Here is a 23765-nt window from a genome sequence, read left to right as displayed (position 1 = left end):
TCAGTGCATGGAACATTCTTCAGAATAGGTCATATCTTAAGCAACAAAAAAGTCTGAATACATTAAAAAATAAAAATCTTATCAAGTAACTTTTCTGACCACAATAGAATAAAAACCACAAATTGAAAACAAGAGGAACCTTGGAAAATACACAAACACATAGAAATTAAACATCCTACTGGACAGCTAATGAGTCAATTAAAAAAATAAGAAGGAAATTAAAAAAAAACAAATGAAAACAAAAATACAATGAACCAAAACTTCTGAGATACAATAATATTTATATCAAGAGGGATGTTTATAGTAATAAATGCCTAAATTAAAAGAGTATAAAGACTTCAAATAACATAACAATGCACCTCAATGAACTAGAAAAGCAAGAATAAAGCAAACCCCAAATTAATAGAAGAAATAATAGAAATCATAGCATATATGAATAAAATTGAGACTAAAAAAATACATAAGATCAACAAAAGGAAAAGCTGCATGTTTGAAAAGATATTAACAAACACTTAGCCAGATTAAGAACAAAGGAAGAAGAGGCAAATAAATAAAACAAGAAATGAAAAAGGGAAATAAATGAAATTTATACTAGAAAAATACATAAGATCAATGGTAGAAAAAGTTGGGTTTTTGAAAAGATAATCAAAATTCACAAATCCTTGTCTAAGAAAAAAAAGGAAGACCTAATTAAATAAAATCAGAAGCGAAAAAGGAGACATAACAACTGAGAACCCAGAAGCACAAAGAATCGTTAGAGACTATTGTGAACAACTACATGCCAACAAATTGGAAAACTTGTAAGAAATTAATAAATTCCTGGACACATACAACTTACCAAGATTGAACCATGAAGAAATAAAAAAAAATTAACAAGCCAATAATCAGTATGGCGATCAAAGAGATAATACAAAGTCTTCCATCAACATGAAGCTCAGGATCAATGGCTTCACTGCTAACTCTACCAAAATTTAAAGAAGAACCAGTATCAGTTCTACCCAAACTCTCCAAAAATTTGGAAGGAAGGTAATACTCTAAACTCATTATATGAGGTCAGTATTACCCTGATACTAAAACCAGACAAAAACATTACAAGAAAGCAATAAGAACACTACAGGTCAATATCACTGATGAGCAGAGATGCAAAGATCATCAACGAAACACTAGCAAACCAAATTCAACAACACATTAACATAATCTCGTGAAATTCATCCTAGGGATGCAAAGATGGTTCAACACATGCAAATCAACAAACATGATGCATCACATTAGCAGAATCGAGAAAAAAACATATCATTATTTCAATAGATGCCAAAAAAGCACTTGATAAAATTGAACAACACTTCATGATAAAAACTCTCATCAAAATGGGTATAGAGAGAATACACTTCAAAATTATAAAGGCCATGTATGACAAACCCACAGTTAACACTGTGCTGAATGAGAAAAATAATTTTTTCTTTTGAGAAAGGCCTTTTCTTTAAGGACTGGAACAAGATAAGAATGCTTACTTTCACCACTTTTATTCAACATGACATGGGAAGTCCTCTCCAGAACAAGTAGGGAAAAGAACTAAATAAAAAGCATAAAAATTGGAAAGAAAATCAAATTAGCATTGTTCGTAGACAACATAATTTCATACCTAGAAAAAAAACTCAATAAAAACAATGTTAAAACTGATAAAAAAAATTCAGTAAAGTTGCAGGATACAATATAAACTACAGAAATCAACAAATAATCTGAAAAAACAAGAAAGCAACCTCATTTACTATGGCTACAACTATATAAAATACCTCAAAGCAATCAAACCAAATAAAAGAAAGATCTATGTAAGAAAAACTATGAAATTCTTATGAAAAAGGTACAAGAAAAGACACAAATAATGTAAAGATATTTCATATGCGTGGATTGGACTAATTAATGTTGTTATAATGACAATATTACTAAAGCAATTTACTGATTCAGCACAATCCCCACCAAGACAGTGGCATTCTTCATAGAAATAGAAAAAAAATTCTAAAATATATGCAAAACAACAAAAGATACCCAAATAACTAAAGTAATCATGAGCAAAAAAGAACAAAGCTAGAATCATCACACCACCTGACTTCAAATTTACTACAAAGCTATCGCAATCAAAACAGCGTAGTACTGGGATAAAAGCAGACACATAGACCAATGGAATAGAATAAGAACCAGATATATATCCACACATTTACAGCCAACTCAACTTTGACAAAGACTACACATACGTTGGGGAAAAGTAAATCTTTTAAATAAATATTGCTGGAAAAAATGGATAATTTTATGCAGAAAATATCCAGACCCCTATCTATCACCATAAACAAAAATCATATAAATTATAGACTTAAATCTAAAACTTAAAAATATAAAACTAAAAAAGAAGTTATTTAGGAAACACTACAGGACATTGGTCTGGGCAAAGATTTTTTTGTTTGTAAAACTTCAACATTACAGGCAACTAAAGCAAAAAATAGACAAATGGAATTATATCAAGCTAAAAAGCCTCTGTACAGTAAACAATCAGCAAAGTGAAGAGATAACCCACAGAATGGGAGAAAATATTTACAAACCATTCATCTGTCCAGGGATTAATAACCAGAATATATAAGGAACTCAAACAACTCAATAACCAAAACAAAATACTAAAAACAAAAACTAATAATCCAATTAAAGACTGGGCAGAATATCTGAATACGTATTTCTCATAAGAAGACATAAAGATGACAAACAGGTATATGAAATAATGCTCAACACCACTAATTATCCGAGAAATGCAAGTCAAAACTACAATTTAAAATGGGTTGTATCAAAAGACAGGCAATAACTTGCTGGTGAGGATGTAGAGAAAGGGGAACCCTTCTACATTGTTGGTGGAAATGTAAATTGGCAGAGCCACTAAGGAGAACTCTATGGAGTTTCCTCAAAAACCTAAAGTAGAACTACCATATTATTAATCTCACTACTGAATATATATACAAAATAAACGGAATCAGTATATTGAATATATATCTGCACTCCCTTATTTATTGCAGCACTATTCCCAATAACCAAATACTGATTCAATTTAACTGCCCATCAGTGGATGAATAGATTAAGAGAATGTGGTATATATACACAATGGAATATTATTCGGCCATGAAATACAATGAAATCTTGTCATTTGCAACAACATGGATGGAACAAGAGGCCTTTATATTAAGTGAAATAAGTCAACCACAGAAAGACAAATGTTCTAACCCACACGTTCCCACTCATATGTGGAAGCTAAGAAAAGTAGATCTCATGAAGATAGAGAGTAGAATGGTGGTTTCCTGAGGCCAGGAAGGGTAGTGGGGGCTGGGAAAAAATGCAGGGGAAAATAAAAGAATATAAATGTATTTATTATGTGTGCTTAAAAATGGCAAAGATAGTAAATTTTATATGTATGTTTTAACTAAGTAAAAATAAAACAATCATAACAAAACTCACAAAACACTATAAAATTAAAATTTAGATAATTTCATTGTAAAAATAAGTAAAGTGAAAATAAGCACTAATGAGAATCATGTTGAAGAAGGTATAGAACAAATGCTGTCTTCATTTTGCTGCACAAAAGACACAGCAGCCACTAGAAAAGTAGAGAAAGACCTCAGAGGTATCAGATGATAACTTAAAAATTCTTGTCCTGAGAAAAGCAAGAACTTTATTTATTAAGTGACTAATACATCAACTTAGGATCAGGCTAAACCCTAATGCCAGTAGTACATAGCAATATACAAAGCACCAGTTAATAACCAGTAATAAAAGCAATGAAAATGTCCATTTGAAAGAATAAAAAAAATGAAGATCTTTTCAACTATGTAATAGTTTCTTGCAAAAGGACAAATTAGACATTTCGATATATTTTTTGTCAATATTTAAAAGTGTTATATTAAGATACATGTCTTACCTGATTCCTCAAAGTCACCGTTGTAAGCTTTCCAGGTTTCAGTTATTCGAAGAAGATTCTCTTCCATGGCTTGAATGTCCATGGAGGGGCAGTTGCATTCTGGAAATTTGGGACCACAGTGACACCAGCAGTCATTTTCCTTGCAGATAAACTCTCCCTCTGAATTGCAAGCAATGTAGCTCAAAGCTGCTTGTACAAAACGTTCCTGAAGATAGTCTGGGAGAAGTACTTGAAGCCCTTGAAGAACAAAGAAATTAAACAAATTTACTTTGTTAAAGAAAAAATTAAAATACTCATTTATAATATTCAATCAAAACTGTAAATAATTTAGTATATTAAATTTTGAATTATGTATTTTTAAACTATCAGAAAAATATCTAAGTCTATATGCTGCAAATATTTATAACTCTTTCAACATATTCTGACTCCATGAATATTAAACTCCAGAAATAGAGATGATTAATCATGGAGATGATTGAAAACTCAGACTATTTGATGTAATTTATCACAATATTTGGTTATTTTTACATAATATAGATGGAGCCTATCTTTCTAAACCTTTGAAAATACACATATGCATTTATTTTCTACCAGTTGATTTCAAATGGTTTTCAATATTTTCATTTTGCTTGCAGACTACCAGCCCACATCGATGTAAATGTCATATAATGGGCTGTGCCATTGGTAAAATACATATTGAATGTTGATGGTAAGGCTTATCTCATGCCATTAACAACATATAAGTTATATAATTCTATTTTTCAAGAGTGAGTACTAAAAATGACTACAGGAATCAGATGGACTGATTTAGTTATTTCACAGTTTATTTTTTTGCCATGTGTTGACAGCCCTAGTGATATAACTCATTAATTTTCTAGAAACATGTTTAGTAAAGTTGCTATCTCTTAAGAAACTATCCAAAATATTGTAAAACTAAGATTTGGGCTTTTCTCAGGGTGTAGCATTTATTACGATATTTCAAAAACGTAGTTTTTCAGTATTTCTGGCTACTTAAGAAAACTTAGATACTAGATATTTAAACAAATAAGTAGGTAAAAATAAATACAAAGCTAAGGAAAAATCTGGTAATAGCAAATTGTTACTTCCCAGAAAATTGAATTTTTATAATTTTAGATGTTTTCTGTTTAACAAAAAAATCAATTTTGACCCTTTATTATCTTAGAGGTTGATTTAATAAAAATCATTGATTAACATTTAGAAAAAAATTAATTTACAAATATGTTGACAAATTGCAAAATTTCCTTTGCAAATTGTTGGAAAAACTACTCTTAGAACTTATATATTCGATTTTGTATTAATTTTCATTTCACCTGGAATAAATATTTATTGAACAGTCTCATTTTGAAGAAAATTGCTAGGTAAGATACAAATATGAAGGTGACTGTGAAATTTATTTGTCACAGAGATATTTGCAGTATATTTAAGAAAAATAGGCCGCACACGGTGGCTCACACCTGTAATCCCAGCACTTTGGGAGGCCGAGGCGGGCAGATCACGAGGTCAGGAGATCGAGACCATCCTGGCTAACACAGTGAAATCCCGTCTCTACTAAAAATACAAAAATTAGCCGGGTGAGGTGGCGGGCGCCTGTAGTCCCAGCTACTCGGGAGGCTGAGGCAGGAGAATGGCGTGAATCCCGGGGGTCGGAGCCTGCAGTGAGCCGAGATCGCGCCGCTGCACTCCAGCCTGGGCGACAGCGAGACTCTGTCTCAAAAAAAAAAAAAAGAAAAAAAAAGAAAAAGAAAAATAAAAGATGCAGCTATATAAGACACATGTGATTCAATAAATATAATTAATTGGCTAAGCAATTATATTAAGTTCACAAAAGTAAAAAAAAGTTTTTATTAAAAAGTTAGGCATTGAACATTATTTGACAGATGTACAGTTTTCAATATTGAGTGACTGCTGAAGAGTGATACATTTACAGCATCACACACGGATAAAAAGCTGGGTTATATATTAATATATTTTGGAAATGAAAGTAGTAATATTGTTTCATTGCACATGGGCTATAAGAATACAGTGAAAGAGGTGCTTACACACATAAATGAGGAGTCATGTTGTTGGGATTCCTATATCGGGGAATACAGAATTAATTCATTTAGATTTAAATTAATTTTACCATGTGGGATACTAAGAGTGGTACCTATTTGGAAGTAGAAGATAAAGAAATATATTAGAGTTGACTAATTTTTAAGATTAGATTTAAGATCTTTAAGAAGACTGAAAATATCCAAACTAGGGAAAGCAATTAAGGTAACAGAGGAATAGTGAGAATCTGCTAGGTAGTACTGTATTTGATCTAAGGCAAGTAAAAAGCGTTAAAATACTTAGAGGCATAAAATGATACATTCAGAAATTTACTTGTCTAGTCCTATGGTTTACGAAATTACTGCACATTCCAGATACACCTAGTGATTTTTTTTTTCTGAAAACTTAAAGTGCTAAAAACAATTTGAATAATTCAGAGTCTTTGCTCCAGGAACTCAGGAATCAGTATATATTTATTAAAAGACCTAAGGTAACAGTAACTGAGTGTGGACTAGATACTTGTAAACTATTTATCCATTTTAATCTTAATTTCACACACAAAAAAATCAAAGAATTCATGTACCATTTTCATAGTCATAAAGCACATCATTGCATTACAACTTTGAATCTGTGAGATGGTAGTGCTTTCGGAGAAACAGAGAAGGCAGGAGAAGTAATTTGGGGAGGAATGGTTGGTGGCAAGAAATGGTGAGTTCCGTTTTAGAAACACAAATATTCCTGCTATGATGATACATACATACACTGCTAAAAGAAGGAAACTCACATTCGGTAAAACCATTCTAAAATTAAAGTTTTGAGAAAAGAGGTTTAGGGATGCAGCGCTCAAAACACTTGAATTTTATAACCAGACCACCAATAAGAACTAGTTGGTTCCTAGAGAGATAGCTTGGCCTGCTCTGACAAACAACTCAGTGTGGTTGAGGGCTGGCCACGGAATTTTCTTTTTTTTTTTCTGCAATGTACAGAAACACGAAAGCAGGAATACTGACAGCACTATATTTAGAGCAGGTCTACCTGGTGCTGGAATAATGCTTAACAAAGCTTAGTTTTGAGCCTATGGGCTTCCTGTAAAAGCCAGGATGTGAGGGCACCTGCTACAAGCTGAGCACCACAGAGTAAAATGTGAATGTTTCCGGTGTGAAAGGACTAGTTTGTTTTCAACCCACCTTCTCATTGGAACCAACTAGAAAATCTAGGTAAAGTATTAAAAATAATCTGTCTGAAGAGATAACAAGGACAAAAATGAAGTGAGAATTTCTGGGATTAACCTGGAAATAAGGTAATCCTACAGGCAGAGTGAGCCCAATATTGGGTTATATGGTTTGGCTCTGTGTCCCCAATAAAATCTCACCTTGAATTGTAATAATCCCCACGTGTCATGGGAGGGACCCAGTGGGAGGTAATAGAATCATGGAGGAAGGTTTTCTCATGATAGTGAATAAGTCTCAGAAGATCTGATGGTTTTATAAATGGGACCTCCCCTGCACAAACTCTCTCTTGCCTGCTACCATATAAGATGTGACTTTGCTCCTCCTTGCCTCTGTCATGATTGTGAGGCATCCTCAGCCATGTGGAACTGGGAGTCAATTAAACCTATTTTCTTTATAAATTACCCAGTCTCAAGTATGTCTTTACTAGCAGCATAAGAACAGACTAATAAGTTGGGCATATCTTTTCTATTAGAGTTCTGCCCAGAACAAAGTACAAACTGACATTTATACCAACCATGACAGAGATAGTAACTTCCTCAGGATTTAGTTACTAGATGAGCTACATATCCAGAGTAAAGAAAAACAAAACAAAACAAAACACACACACACACACACACACCACTAGCTTTCACCAGATCTGAAGTATAGTTCCAATTGGCATATTTCAAAATTAATTAAAATAGCATTGAAACTAAATATTCTCTGAAGGAAAATGCACCATCAATAATTTTAAAACATTTTTATAAGTTTTCATTCAAAACAGAATTCAATAATATATGATGAACATATAAAAAGACATGGGATGATATAGAGGCTGTCAAACAAGAATGATAAATTACTTTCAATCACATGATCAAAAATTTAATAACAAAACAGACAATATGGCAAGGAACCAGAAATTATAAAGAAAAATCAAGTGGCTATTTTACAAATAAAAATGCATAATTTGAAATTAAGAACCAATGGATAGCTTTAACAGCAGCATAGACATTTAAGAGATAATTAGGGAACTGAAATATTGCGGAAGAATACGTTTAAAAGGAATAAAAGGGCAAAAAGATATAAAATACAGAAAATAGCATAAAAGATTTGTGTTATGATGGAAAGGCCTAAACCGCATTTAAATATAATCCAGAATGAGAGGAAAGAAAGGAAATAAATTATATTTGTTAAACAAATATAAAATATTAGAAAATTGATGAGGAACATAAAAAATTGTAAATTAATTTGCAGCATATCACCATATGTTATGGCAAGACAAATAGCTAAGTAAAAATGACCAGCTGGTCAATGTTCTTCAATGCTATTTTGCTCACGAACTACCTTAAATCGTTTTGAAAACATAAGCACTACTTTGGACATGAGCAAGCTCCTGTTTAAAATTTTCATTATACATAAAAGAGGCCCAAAGCTGGTAAACTGTGGTATTATTAATATGTATATTTTACAATAAAAATATTACTCTGCCTCTATAGATGCACAAATGAAATACAATTCCTATTGATTTGGTAACTAATACATCTTTTAAAAATAAAATTTGAACAAGATATACAAATATAAAAATAAAATATGCATATATGTATGTATAGTGTGTGTATAGATATATAAGTTTGTGTGAATTACGAGTTTTTTAGTAATGACCTTCTTTTTCATACATCTACTCAAGTGGAAAAAGAATTGTTCCTGAGATAAAATTCTTCACACACTCACACACACACACGCACACACACACACACGCACACACACATCTCTTTCCTCCAAGTCATTATTTCATTCTACTATCCCTAAATATTTTTATTCAAATATAATATATTTTATTAATCAATGTGTTTTCTTAATCATAGTCATACTTATCTTCTATAAAAGTAAATAGCTTGAAATGTATCTATGTATACATATATTTACTGAAAATTTAAATAATATGAAATATATAGTATAATGTATGCTATATATGATTTCTTGATAATAATTTTAAAAATATTTCTGACAAATTATAACTATCATATGTAACGTGCAATTCAATAGAAGTACACTTATTATAAGTATGAAGCAATTTTTTAAAGCAAATATAATCAGCTTTTTGAAAACACATGGCTTGAAGGACTGAATGGTACTTTTTTTGGCTAGAGTGACCCTTCCTTCAGCATAAATTATTGTCCGTCTTCATTTTTATGTATGTAAGCACTGAGAACATGTGTTTCAATAAATTAATAAATAGGAACAAAAATAGTTTTTTGAAGCAGCATCATTCAATTTTTATTATAAGCCAAACACTTATGAACCATCATTAAAAATTACATTTAATCATCCACCTTAAAATAGCCTTGTCCTGTGTCAAATTCATTTAAATAAAATATTGGGAACTAACTAATATGGAAAAGTGCTTGTAATTCAGCCCTTTAAATTATTCATTTTCTCAAGGTCTGCAAATTTTACCAAAAAATTACTACCAAAACTTAATAAATGACTTTTAATTATTCTGGTTAAACTTTCACTCAGAGGCACCTTGTTTGATGTGTTATACTCATAAGGGGATGAAAAAAGTTGAAGTATTATTTCAACATGAATTTGCCAATATTTTCTTATAACTACTTTTTATTATCTACCTTAAATGTATTTTCATCAATAAATTGAAGTTGTAGCTATGGCTCTTTTAATTTTTGAAAAACACCTGCTCTGTAATCTTATCAGCAAAATGAGATCTCAAAGTCCATCTTTTATATCTCTCATGTTTTAAAATACTGATTCATATACTGATGGTTAAATCGTAGAGTTCTGTTCTGAATTAGTTGTCTAATCCAGTTGACTTCAACAATTATTGGTGCTTTATTTGCTTTGCTTAGATACAATTCCACCTCAGGAACAATTTTTCTTTTTTCTACTGAAAGAGGAGGGTTTCAGAAGTTCTTTATTAAAAAACTGTGATAATTTCAGGATTTTCTCAACAATATATCTAAATGATATTGGGCCACTCTGATTCTAAAACTTCACCTTGTACTTGGAAAGAAAACACAACACAGAAGCAACTATCTATATCTATTTATCTATCATCTATATCTATATCCATCCATTTGTCAGACCAAATATCTAACTAGCTAACCCCAAAAGACATGAAGATCTCCGTCGTTACCCTAGTAAAATATTCTTCAGTGATTCCAATGTTTTCAATTGTCATATACGGTGACCCAGAAATATCTATACACTTCAAAGGAATGCACCATGGTAACATTGATGCAGAATTAACAAATTGTTCGCATTACTTTATAAGGTAGATGAGGGCTAGTACAAAAGGAGAGGTTTAAGAGTGAGCCAACATTATACTTGGATTTTAAATACCAATTAAACTTAAGAAAGTGTGCATGAAATATTGAGGGTCTTGAAATTGACTTCCTAATAGTATTTTCAGAAACGATTTTGTACCAATAGGTGTATAAATAAAGTTGTAATAGACAATTAAAAATATAGACATGGAAAACAGAAAAAAACTGAAAGAGATGGAGGTTTCTGAGTTACTCACATTAGTTGAAGAGAATAGAAATAATTATACAAAAGAGAAATGTTGCTTCATTTATTCCTTGTGTTAATTATTTTTCCAGACAGATAGGGGACTGAAGGATTTTAAAAATAATTTAATACTTTGAAAACTGAACACAGTAATTCAGACACAAATCAATAAATCTTGTTAGTAAATAATTTTTATAATAAACTGATTGAAGTAGTCATACGAATTGGTATAAACGTGCTGTCATTTTTATTGCAATTCATATTCTGATGGAAGGTTAATCCATACATTAAAAAGGAGTAAGCAGTAGAGAATTGCAAGAAACATTGGTGGACAACATTTTTATTTCAATTAGAGAAAATGTTTAATAAATGCAAACCTATAATTGATATTGATAAATTGGACAACATTTAAATTGTTAAAGTATTTAAGAACTTTGTACTTTTAATACAACTCAAAATAAAAGGCATTCATTCACTATTTAGGATAAATTTAAACAATTCAATGCTGTTACATTTTTCTTTTAATTAATTAATTTTTAAAAAAATTTTTTAGAGACAGGGTCTCACTGTCACCCAGGCTGGAGTAACATGATGTGCAGTGTCGCGTGGACAGTGATGTGTAGTGTGGACAGTGATGTCCAGGCTGGAGTGACAGTGGAGTGAGGTGATGTGGTCATAGCTCACTGCAACCTTGAACTCTTAGGTGCAGCAATCCTCCTGCCTCAGCCTCCCGAGTAGCTGGGACTGCAGGCCTGCAACCCCAACACCCAGCTAATTTTTTTAGGTCTCACTATGTTGCCCAGGCTGGTCTTGAACTCCTGGCTTCAAGTGATCTTCCTGCCTCAGCCTCCCAAAGGATTAGGATTGCAGGCATAAGCCACCACGTGGGGACACTGATACGTTTTTCAAGATTGCAAAGTTAAGGGAAAAAGTGGTACAATTTCTGAAACTTTTAAGCATTTTTATGTAAAATTGAATAATGTAAATATTCAGCTCTAACTTATGCAATTTAAAAAGGCGTACTAGAGAATAACAACTCAAAATTACCTCTTTGATCAGTCAACTTAATTTTGACAGAAAGTGTCATCACGAAGACTTTTCTGAACTTGTTCAACCAGTGGTGTTTAAACATGTGTATTCATAACCTGTTCCTGCCTATAAGAATGAGCATGTACGCATACTTATTGTATTTTTAAAAGTTCTTATGAATAAAATACTCTTTATTGAATATCTAAAATATGTAGTAATAGAAAATAGCAAATTATTTTTATAAAATATATCTTTAAAATGGAAATCATATGAATATAAATATTTTGTTAATATATGCTTAAGTACATTTCTATTCACCAGAAGAAAAATACAGTCTTGACTGCCACATTAGGTTATATATAAAATGTCAACAGTTCATTTTACACCATGCATAAATATGGTTACAACTTTCACAAGAATCTTTAAGTAAAAAGTCAAAGCTCAGGCAAGCATATGAAGAAACTGCTATATAATGACACAATGATTACTATATGTAAGAAAAATATTATTAGGACAGATTTTCAATTGCTATATCTTAGTTAATTTGAGAAGAAAAGAAAATTTTGATATTTTATTCATATGGTCTAGAATTTCGTATTTTCTTGTATCAGTTAAATTATGAAATTAGCCTTTAATAAGAGTGTTTAATAGCCTGTATGTATATACAGTTTACTTTAAAAAATGGAAAAGAAATCACGACTGGATAATTGCTATCCAGGCTTGTAGAGAATTAATGAAATTTTACCTACATACCTTGCAACTGAATCTTATTCTCAGGGCTCTGAACCAGAACAGAACTGACAGAATCTAGGTTGTCATAGTTACTGCAGCCAAGAGGACCAGTCCGTGTTTCTGTTACCTGGCAAACAAAACATCAACTTTATTATCTAAATCAGACTTTACAATGTCCTTTTGGTTCATTGTAGTTGCCACACACTAATATTATACGTTTGACAGTAAATATCACTGAAAGGTCCAGGATCTCATACACACCAGCAATACACACACCTAAACATAGCGGAAAGCAGTAACTCCCTTTGTCTTTAACTCATTTTCTTTCCTATGGTTGGGCATAAATATCCCAGGAAAATAATGCATGCCATCTTTGTTCAAAAGCATAACTCATAAAGTCACTGATTTAACCCAAGATATAAAAAAGGCCCACTCCTTATGGAAGACAGCGAGTTCTGACTTATATGAGAATTGTTTGTGTTTGTTTTTACTCAATAAATCAGAACCATCTGCCAGGCTACTCTCTCAAAACTGATTTTATTACTTTCTTTTACTTAAAAATCTATATTTTTCCCACTTTTATGTTGGCATGAAATTCTAAACTCTCCGTTTGCCTTCCATCTGGCCCAGTTCTTTCCAATACACCGGTATCTCCCTGTTCAGTTTGACATTCATTCTATGCCTTTGCTTATACAACATCCTCCACTCCCACCCCACTTGGATTAGAAACTTCTCCTTTCTCAACTTTGACTAATCAGTTTTATCTATCCTCAAAATTAAGCTCATGTTCAAACATTTACACAAAGTATTCCTTGATGATTTCTACCTGTGTTATTTTACCATTTCCATCCAATTTTGGTTTGCAGCACACAGATTTAGTACTTAAATATGTAATCTCATATGTGGACTGATTTTTTCATGGATGTCTTGGGATGGATAGTATTAGGAGATGAGGAGACTAAATTTAATGAATTATATGAGGCTGAAAATGTATCCTGAAGATTTAATCCTGAAGATTTAAAACTATTTAAAGCAGAGCAGTATTGTCAGAATCTTTGTGTCTTCAATAAGATATTCTTTATTAATAACCAGACTGGTCTTTGCAAAACACAATTTAGATCACTTCTTTCCAATGTTTACAATCATTTAATGGTTTACCATTCTTACTTAGGGTATGACTTAGAGCCTGTTATAGGACCAGGAAGATACCATATTACCCAGCTCCCTGTTACCTCCCTAAATCCGTCTCCTCTCTTATTTATTCTGTGTTGCTGTATCTCAAACATGCTTGACATTCTGATGCCTTGGGGTATTTGACTTGTTGTTCTAGTACCTGGAACGTTCTTCCTCAGACTATTTTCTAGCTAATCCTTCACTTCCTTCAAATTTTTGTTCAAATCTCGTTCTCTTGGGACTACTTGGACTAACCTATTTAAAGTGAATACCCCAAATTCTTCCAACATCTTTTTCTTTCTTACATTGTTCTACCTTTTTCACAGTAGATACCAGCTTATAAAATGCTGTACAATTTACTCATTTGTTATGATTACTGTTGACACCTCTCACTAGATGATGAGAGCTCCACATTCTAAAAATGCAGGAGATTTTGTCTATTTTGTTCACTCACATATCCACAGAACATATTAAGTTCTTGCATCAGCCGAGGGGTATTGATTAAGAGAAAGAGGAGGAGGAAACATAAGAAGAAACTTCGTAGTATGGAGCAGGAAAGACATTAAGGCCTCATGGAGATGATGAAAGCCTAAAGTAAATAGTGACAATAAACTTTATCTGAAGAAGTTCCATTGTAAAAAGCAAGACATAACAAGGTTATGAAATGACAACATTATGAAACACTGAAAGTGTTCATTGATAGAGGGAAAGGCCACTGAGGTTTCCAATTTTAGTGATAACATTCAAAATACGAAGTTAAGAAGCTCACTGTGGAGGACATTTAAAAGATCTCAGTTTTGAACATGTTGACTCTCTTTGATGAAAATATTTAGTAGGAGTGGCAATACAGGTTTATGTCTTAGAAGTTATGTCAATGACGGGACTACTAATTTGGAAGTCATCAACTTAGAGGCGATAATCAATGATGGATACAGACACATTAACTCAAATGCATTGAGTGCGTGTTTAATTTGTGTCATGACAACTCTATTATATCTTCTAAATGATAACTCCTTGATAGTAACCAAGATTGACTATGTGTACATAGCCAGAGTTGACAAGGTGGTTTATCATGGGCAAAGAATTACTTTTTCCTTAACACCACAACAACTTTTAATTATTCTCCACCTACTATTCCCCACTGATGATACTGAATAGACCTTACTTTGTTTAGAGAAATAATTTATAGTGTTGATATGATATGTGTATGTATAATTAATATTTAAACACAAATTAGTGACAGCCTAAGGGCAAAGGGAATAATAAAAGCATCAAAGAGAATACTTAGGGTTTAAGATAATTTAAATTTTCATTTTATTCTATCATGTGGTTTCACTATTGCCAACCAACACATACCACACGAATACAAACACACACATGCCTGCCTTTTTTAGAAAGTTTTCTAACTAAAATTGGCATTAAGCTCATACTCATTGACATAGTGATTTTGGAAAAGGGAAGGCAAACTCCTCTAACACTTCGTCCTTAAAAGAAGGTAAATAATATTATCCCATTACAAAGAGTCTCTTATATTCACCTACTCTGTTGTTACCAATTCATTTAAGAAAATTAAATAATAGACATACGTTTTGAGAATATTTGAATATCTTTGTCTTTATATATTGCTTTACTTTCTCATCATTCACAATATACAATGATATAAATTTAGCATATCCATTTATAATTTTATTTTGTTCTCTATTCTTCACAACTGAATTCACTGATCACTGTCTGGTTTAATATAAAATTTTACAAACTCTCGCACATTATATGAAATAAATCTATCTTTCAATTGTATTCCATTTAAGGACTCCATATTCCTTACTAATGTCAGCATTAGTAAATGTGCCCATACTTATTTAATTCTTTAAAATAATAATAAAATAAATACAAATGTAAAGAAAATAAAAATAAATTTACTACAGAGATGCTAACTGTGCCAAAACACAGAATAGCAGTTCACTTGTTTGTTCCAACCTATCATTTTTAACAATAAAAGTAACAAATTCCCACGATGGAAACTTAAGCAATGAAATAAAATACTTTGCCGGAGGAGCAACTGCCATTTTTTCTACTTTTATATGTTTCCCCTATCCTTTTGCCAGACTTGAAAATGGTTGAGACTAGGAGTAATTGCGCTTCAAGACTATTCTTTATTCGCAGCACCCAAATATCATGGCCTTTACCTTTTCACAGTGTATTTCTCATTAATTATTTTGTTTCCTAGTTACATTAGGTTATATCAAAGTAACTTCTGAGTAATTTTATCAGCCATCAATTATGAACATAAGACACTGGAATACTGAAAAGTACAATTAGCTCTTTTACAATAGAATTATGGCCAAAGAGGCATAATCTAAGACTTTCAATCTGAAATCAATTTTCTCTTCTAGCGACCTACATCTCATCTGGACAACTACAAAATGAATGTTAATATTTAAGAGGGGATTTTGCCTCTCCTATATTGTAACAAGAAAACCACATCTGAAATATCAGGAGTTGAGGTGTGAGAGTAGTGAAATTTGTTACTGATACCTGCATCCTGACAAACTGCTATACCAGTTATTTACTTTTACACATTTTGCCCCTGTTTACCTTACATATACCCTATCACACTGTCCACTTCAATTGTCTCCTTTTCCAGAAATAAATGTTTCTATTTTTTAATCATTCAAAAAACTTTGGGTTGAGAAGGTAGAAACTATACTAGAGAACATTAACTATATTTGGCTCATATTGAATTTCTGATATCTTAACATTTAATAAAAGAATTGATACTTATTTTTAAAATAGAAATAAAGATTTAATCTTACATAATTAATATTAAACATTTATTCACTGCATAATCTCTTTGTTTTTTAAAAATATTGATTAACATAGTTGCAATTCATATATACAGCAAATGGCTCATATCTAGAATATATAAATAAATTCTACAAACTTATAATAACATGGCAAGAGCAACACTGAAAACACACTTGACAGAAAGGATATCTAAACATCCAGTAATTTTGAAATAGTTTTCAACTTTATTATCAAAGAGCTGGAAATTAAAACATAGTGAGAAACTACTATCCATTCACCAGAAAGTCTTATAAGTATACAAAGCCAGACAATGCCAAGTGGTGACAATACAGTGGAGAAACTGGAATTTTCATATGCTGCTGCTGGGAGTGTAAACTCATACAATCACTTTAGAAAATTATTTGAAAGTATCTACATAAGTAGACACAGGCACATTATATGAGCTAGATACACAGCCAACAAAAATGTGAACATGTGTGTACAAAAGGCACTTGCAATGAGGTTGGTATCAACTATTCTTAGTAACCCCAAACAGAAAGATATTACATTAGTGTGTTAGTCCATTTTCATACTGGTATAAAGATGCTACCAGAGACTAGGTAATTTATAAAGGAAAGAAGTTTAATCACTTGCAGTTCCACATGAATGGGGAGACCTCAGACATTTAAAATCATGGCCGAAGGCAGAAGGTGAAGGGAAGCAAGACATGTCTTACGTGGTGGCAGGTGAAAGAGAGCGAGGAAGTGCCACAGTGTAAAAGCATCAACTCTCCTGAGAACTTACTATCAGGAGAACAGTTTCGGGGAAACCACACCCATGATCCAATCACCTCCTACCAGGTCCCTCCCTCAACATGTGGGGATTACATTTTGAGATGAAATTTGGGTGAAGACACAGAGCCAAACCATATCAAGTGGCAATCAGTAATACGATGTGGAAGTACATAGAAGATGTGAATACTGTACTACAGTAAGAATAAATTTTTATGTATTCTGTCCACAGAATACCGAACATGAACAAATCTCACAAATATAATGTTGATGGAACATTGTATAAATGTTTCAATATTCTAACACTAGAAGTTTATTTTGCCTAATCTTGAACTTCCATTAATATAAAGCTCAAAATTAGGTAAAATAAACTTCTAGTGTTAGAATACAGGATGGTGGTTACCCTTTCGATATAGGAATGAGGTAAGAGGGCATTAGGATAAATACTTATGTTCTAGAAATATCCTATTTTTTAATCTAGGATATTAAGGTTGCTGAAATGTTTTCAAATTTGAACACTTTATGTACTTCACTGTATAAATATTATATGTTACTAACATTTGCTAACAATAATTGGTTAATATTAATTTTCCTTGTGAATTATATCAAGGAAGGTACCACATCATCTATATCTATATTTACATATGTATGGATATCTAGAGATCTATCTACTTACCTGTTTTTATCAATCATCCATGCATATGTACTAAAATGCAAATTTGGATTTTCACACGTATATCCTTTCAAATGTATAATTATTATAATATGGTTTCACAAAAAGAAAATGCTGAAATCTGACACTGAAAGATTATGAAAAACAAACTACTTTTTTCAATTACTAATATGAATTTATTTTAAAATCCAATACAATCTATTTTAAATCACCTGAGTATGTCATTTTTTTTTTATTTCAAGGCTACAATTACTACTGTTCTATAATTGAAGATATACAGATGATAAATTAACTTTTGACTAGGAACTAACAGGTTAATATCCATATTTCATTTTTATTTGTAAGTATGCACTATTCCAAACCATATATTTACCTAGAATGAAAAAAAAATAATTTTTCCTTGTAAGTTCACATCTAAATAGCAATAAAAAGGATGAATAAATAAGCAAGTTATTTTAAATATGCAATTCTTCTTATGATAATTACTCTGCAGGTTTCCTTTGCTTATAGAAATACTTTTTAGAGTATTTGCAAATAAATCATTATATTTAACAAGATAAAAGTTTGTTAAATTTTATAGTTTATATTCAAAACACAAATCCTAGTGAATATAGGGGTATCAGAAAAAGACCCCATAGGTCTACTTGCAAAAAAATTTTAAAGCAAAATTTATTTTAAAACAGTTTGTTTTAAACAGTTGTTTAAACTAAAGCAAAAGCACTGTTTCCCCAGAGTTAAAAATTATCTGAGGAGTAGATATATGAAGAATTAGGGTATTAAAACTCTCAAGGGGTGGGGGGTGGGTGCGATTGCTCAAGCCTGTAATCCCAGCACTTTGGGAGGCCGAGGAGGGTGTATCATCTGCCATCAGGAGTTTGAGACCAGCCTGATCAACAAGGTGAAACTCTGTCTCTACTAAAAATACAAAAAATTAGCTGGGCGTGGTGGTGGGCACCTGTAATCCCAGCTACTCTGGAGGCTGAGGCAGGAGAATTGCTTGAACCTGGGAGGCGGAGATTGCAGTGAGCTGAGATCGCTCTATTGCACTCCATCTTGGGCAATAAGAGTGAAACTCTGTCTCCAAAAAAAAAAAAAAAAAAAAACACCCTCAAGATATTCTCAGAAATATAAAAATATCTTAAATTTATTTTATTTTACCCCAAAGTTTCCATTATGTTTTATTATGCCAATCATAAAATTACAGGGCAATAATTTATTTCTATTAACTTCTTTAATTAACTATAAACTCTCTAGGCATAATTATACACAGTACTGGGCACATGCTAGAAATTAAAAATTTTTGGATTAAATTTGTGGATAAATATTTTAATTTTAGTTAGAAATATTTATTACAAAAGAAAATTTATTGAATTTTTTCGGGAACCTCTTGAAGAAAATGTAGAAGAGCCAATATATCTAAATTATTTAAGCTATCAGAAGTTTGAAATCAACTAGTCTCACCATCTCATTATATAAAAGAGATGCTATATTTGGAGCCAGGGATGTTATCAAGCTGCTTCAGGATCATGAGTATGAAATGAGAGCTAGAACTGGGACTTAGACCTCCTGACTCATAAATCAAATACCCATTCTAAACATCACACTGGCTTTCCAAGCTTTATAGTTAACAAGTTTTGGAAACTTTGCCTGGCTTAATCAATGTAATTAATTCTCTCTCTGTCTCTCTCTGGCAATAAAGTTACAATAAAACACAATTTAATTGGTCTAGATTGATGTAGAAGTCAATTACAATGGTGTAGTATATTGGATGATTCATGAACAAAAAATATTGCTATGAATGTACTGGTTAATATAACTGATTGAAGGCTAAATGAATTAACTTTTATTCTAAGTATTAATTTATTAATGCTTTGAAATATAACATCCTGCATATTCTTTTTTTTATTATTATACTTTAGGTTTTAGGGTACATGTGCACAATGTGCAGGTTTGTTACATATGTATCCATGTGCCATGTTGATTTCCTGCACCCATTAACTCGTCATTTAGCATTAGGTATATCTCCAACATCCTGCATATTCTTATATTAGCTCCCACTAGGATTGTGAAGAGTAAAATACAAGTGTTGATTAGTTTCTATTATTTCCTAAAACAGTACAATCTTTTCTGTCGCCACACATATAAGATCGTTTAAAATTACATATTGCTAAAGCTATTAAATTAACAAAATGCTTTATAAAATTTTGATGTTAAAAAATAAAAATATATATAATTTCCCTTCATTTCTCAACTGAAGACAGGGCCTTATAATATTTTTTTCAATTGTTAATATTGAGTTTAAAGGTAATTTTACCATTTAATATTTTTCCTCTGATAGTCATTAAGTGTTATTTCAACATTCTATTATGCACTTAACATCAGACTGTAATTCAATGTAGTCCCACTTTTTTACCCAGTTGAAATATTTCTGAGCTTATTTTTATTTAAAAAATGAATTTTCAAACATATTATTAATTATAAGATGCGTTAACAACAAAATGTTCATCTCAGAATAAATATTTCAGTAGGAAAATATTTCTTAATTTTCAAAATTGTTTTACTATTTACAGTATATTTTGTGGGAAAAGTGAAAATTCACATAAAAATGCTACATGTCCTCAAATAAAAAATATATCAATGCAAAATTTTCTTGCATCTCAACACAAAAGTAAGCATTATACTTAGTGTGTTATACATAATTAATATAGTGACTTAAAATATATTTAACATTGTCAATATTTTCTTGGGCCTTCTCCAAACATATAGATACAGTTTAAAATAGTGTATGATATATTATCCATCCAGGATGACTCACATCTTCACATAAAAAGCACAAACATGGATAAACACGTTCAGTGCAAGGGAACTTATACCATTGTTGAATTATGCATCTATGCAAATTACTTGAAGCTTACAACTATATCCTCTAATTTTATCCTCATAATTTCAATAAACCAATTTTTAAAAAATATTAGACGTTTATAGAACTGCATTTTTAAAAGGTAGTGTTTGGTTTTTATATTTGCCTTTTACAGGAAAAATAGTGGTACTTACATACATAAGTGGTACTTACAACATAAGGATCAAAAGTATGATTGCAAACAATATAATGTATATCCATAAAATACATGCAGAATAACTGTGAATTATAAAATTTAACCATAGGAAAAAAAACATAGAGCAAAATATATTTATTTGAAGTAAACTGAAGATTACGTGAGAATAATACAAAAAACAAGGCACACTATTTAGGAACAAAATTGAGTATGTCTTCTTGAAGAGCAATTGCTTCAGTGCAGTTTTCACTTGTGTTTGTCACCATGAGGCCAGGCACGACTACAATGATTGGCCTACTTCTTCATACCCTATCAATTATCCTCTATCAAAATAATGCACAAGCACACCACCCACAACTATCCCCATGTAAACCTATTGAGAGAGACTATGCCAATCCTTCCAGTACACGTTAAAATATAAAACTACACAATGACTAGACAACAGAAGTTTTCTCAGGTTCTTAAAGTATTGATTTAGTGTGATATGGAATAAGCAAAACTGGACACAATTTAGTTAGGACAAAGTTGCCAAATAACATCAGGACCCCTTTGTGCTTAAAACATGGTTGCCATGGAAATTAAATGTGTGGCACTTGATTGGTCTTGGAGATGCCAAGTCTGTAAATTCACCCCTACAGATGTTATTTTGACTTTTTTTTTTTAGATAACACAGAGCTTAAAATCACAGCAATTATAAAAAATACATGTAGCCATAAAAAAGCTTTCATTACTTTCCTAATTGCATGAATATAAATTTAGAAAACTGACATTTTTATAAAAACTACATTTGTGACAGCTATAACTGATGGTGTTACATGAATGGTAAACTTGAACTGCATTACAGGAAATCTAAAGGGATGTGTTGTTACTCTACAGTTGGCTAATGAGTTTTCTGAGGTTTTCCATATTAATAATAAGAAAAGTAAAGCTTTATTGCCACAGGGAGTTACAAACAATAGGTACAGTTTGCAACCTGGTTCAGGGCTGTGGCATTTCCCTTGCACTCTGGTGAGAGTTACTAGGCAGCGACCGCAGTTGTTACAGCCACTGTCCAGCCTGAATGCCACTTTTCCTGGGCCAGAGAAATGATATTTCAGGAAACTCAGGAGCCAGGGTAATTTTCTGTTTCTTTACATTCAAAAAGTGTAATCTAAAGCAGCGTTGATTATATTTATTTTACAAATGAAAGCTATCTGAAGAAGTAAAACATTAAAGACTGATTTTACTTTTTAATCTTTATTGTTTGTGCTATGCATTTCAATCTCATTGCCTTTTATTGTCACTGTCTCTCATCACCCCCAGATGGGACTGTCTAGTGGCAGGAAAACAAGCTGAGGGATCCCACTAACTCCACATTACAGTGAATTGTATAATTATTTCATTACATATTACAATGTAATATTAATAGAAATAAAGTGCACCTTAATGTAACGAACCGGAATCATCCTGAAACCATTCCCTCCACCAAGTTCATGGAAACAATTTTCTTCCATGAAACCAGTTCCTGGTGCCAAAATGGATGGGGACTGTTTGCGTAGACTAACTTATAATTGTGCAAATCCCACTAAAGTTGCAAAAAAAAAGTCTGTTGCCAAGACTGGGAAGCAAAATGTCACACTAAACAGAACTACTCCTTTTATTAATTCCTACTTCCTACTCTATAATTTTATTTATCAAAACATTTCTACATCTACCCAATCTGCTCGATTGATACTCACCTAGCGTCTCAGTCAAGCAAACTGCAAGCTGATGCTCTAAATGATACAAAAACTTAGAAATTGAATTATCTGTTTTGCTTTCTTTGGCAGAGTAACTAAAAATGTTCAGGTGCAAATGTCAAGTGCTGAATGAAGTAAAAGCACCTATCACCATCCTGGAGGACGATGGCAGCAGAATCCAGGGCACTGACAGCTAATCACAGCTAGCAGTGCACACAAAGCAATCTGTCACTGTCAAAATCCCAACCAGCAGTCTTTCCATAAGATTCTCTGCTATACTAGGGTACTAAAGCAGGGAACCTCGTTAGACACACACATTTTGGTTGTTTAACATTTAATACAACTATTTCACTATTATTACTTTTAATTTTCTCCTACTCAATGTAGGAGCCAGTATAGTATATTAGAATATATCTCAAAGTTCCCACTATTTTATTTTGAGTAAATAGCTCTACCAAGCATTTTCAATTTCTCCTCTGAAATTCCATATTTAATATTACTCTTCTGAAATATTTATTTAAACATATCTTATTGCTTATGATTAAAAACTTAAAACTTTTTTTATTATAGCCGTTTGAAGTTTCAGCATTATCACATATTTCTGAATTCCTTAAGCATATCAAAAGCTTCTGTCCTAAATAATACGACAACTAATACCTGAGCACAGACTAGCTAAAGTTTTATACTGAGGCCATCATATTCTACATTTGTCACCCAATTAAACAAGCACCCGAGAGAACTATAAAGCGCAGCACACTAAAGCTCAACAGACTCAGGCATAATTAGAAAGACAGAAGTGGATTTCTTGTTTCAACTGGCCATTAGAGAAACTTTTCTGTCATTTCTTTTTTTTTTTTTCCAGAAAAATAAATGGGCTTTGCTCACAAAAAAGTTAATACAAATCCAAATTCTTTAGCAACTTATCAGTAAAAGTCAGCAGTAATATGATGTTAAAAGAACAAATCTAATTATATAGGAGAAAGAAGAAACATGTAGTGTGCATGAATTACAAATAATTATTAAAATACTAAGTGCCAGGGGGAAAAAAAAATAAACCGGCCCAAACTGT

At 31.8% G+C, this 23765-nt stretch overlaps 1 protein-coding gene across 4 annotated transcripts in view; it reads right to left on the bottom strand.

The window, feature by feature from the left end:
• Positions 1-23765, bottom strand: part of BRINP3 (BMP/retinoic acid inducible neural specific 3) — a 378132-nt gene that overhangs the window by 126987 nt on the left and 227380 nt on the right. For all 4 annotated transcript variants that reach the window (XM_003264480.4, XM_030818732.1, XM_030818731.1 and 1 more), the window contains 2 exons: positions 12523-12628; positions 3953-4189 (listed from right to left, as the gene is read on the bottom strand). In XM_003264480.4, coding sequence (XP_003264528.1) covers positions 3953-4189; positions 12523-12628 — 343 coding nt within the window. The remainder of the gene's footprint in view (positions 1-3952; positions 4190-12522; positions 12629-23765) is intronic.

The sequence above is a fragment of the Nomascus leucogenys genome, chromosome 9 (genome assembly GCF_006542625.1).
Source record: "Nomascus leucogenys isolate Asia chromosome 9, Asia_NLE_v1, whole genome shotgun sequence".
Taxonomy (NCBI): Eukaryota; Metazoa; Chordata; class Mammalia; order Primates; family Hylobatidae; genus Nomascus; species Nomascus leucogenys.
This window is presented reverse-complemented; position numbering and strand designations above follow the sequence as displayed.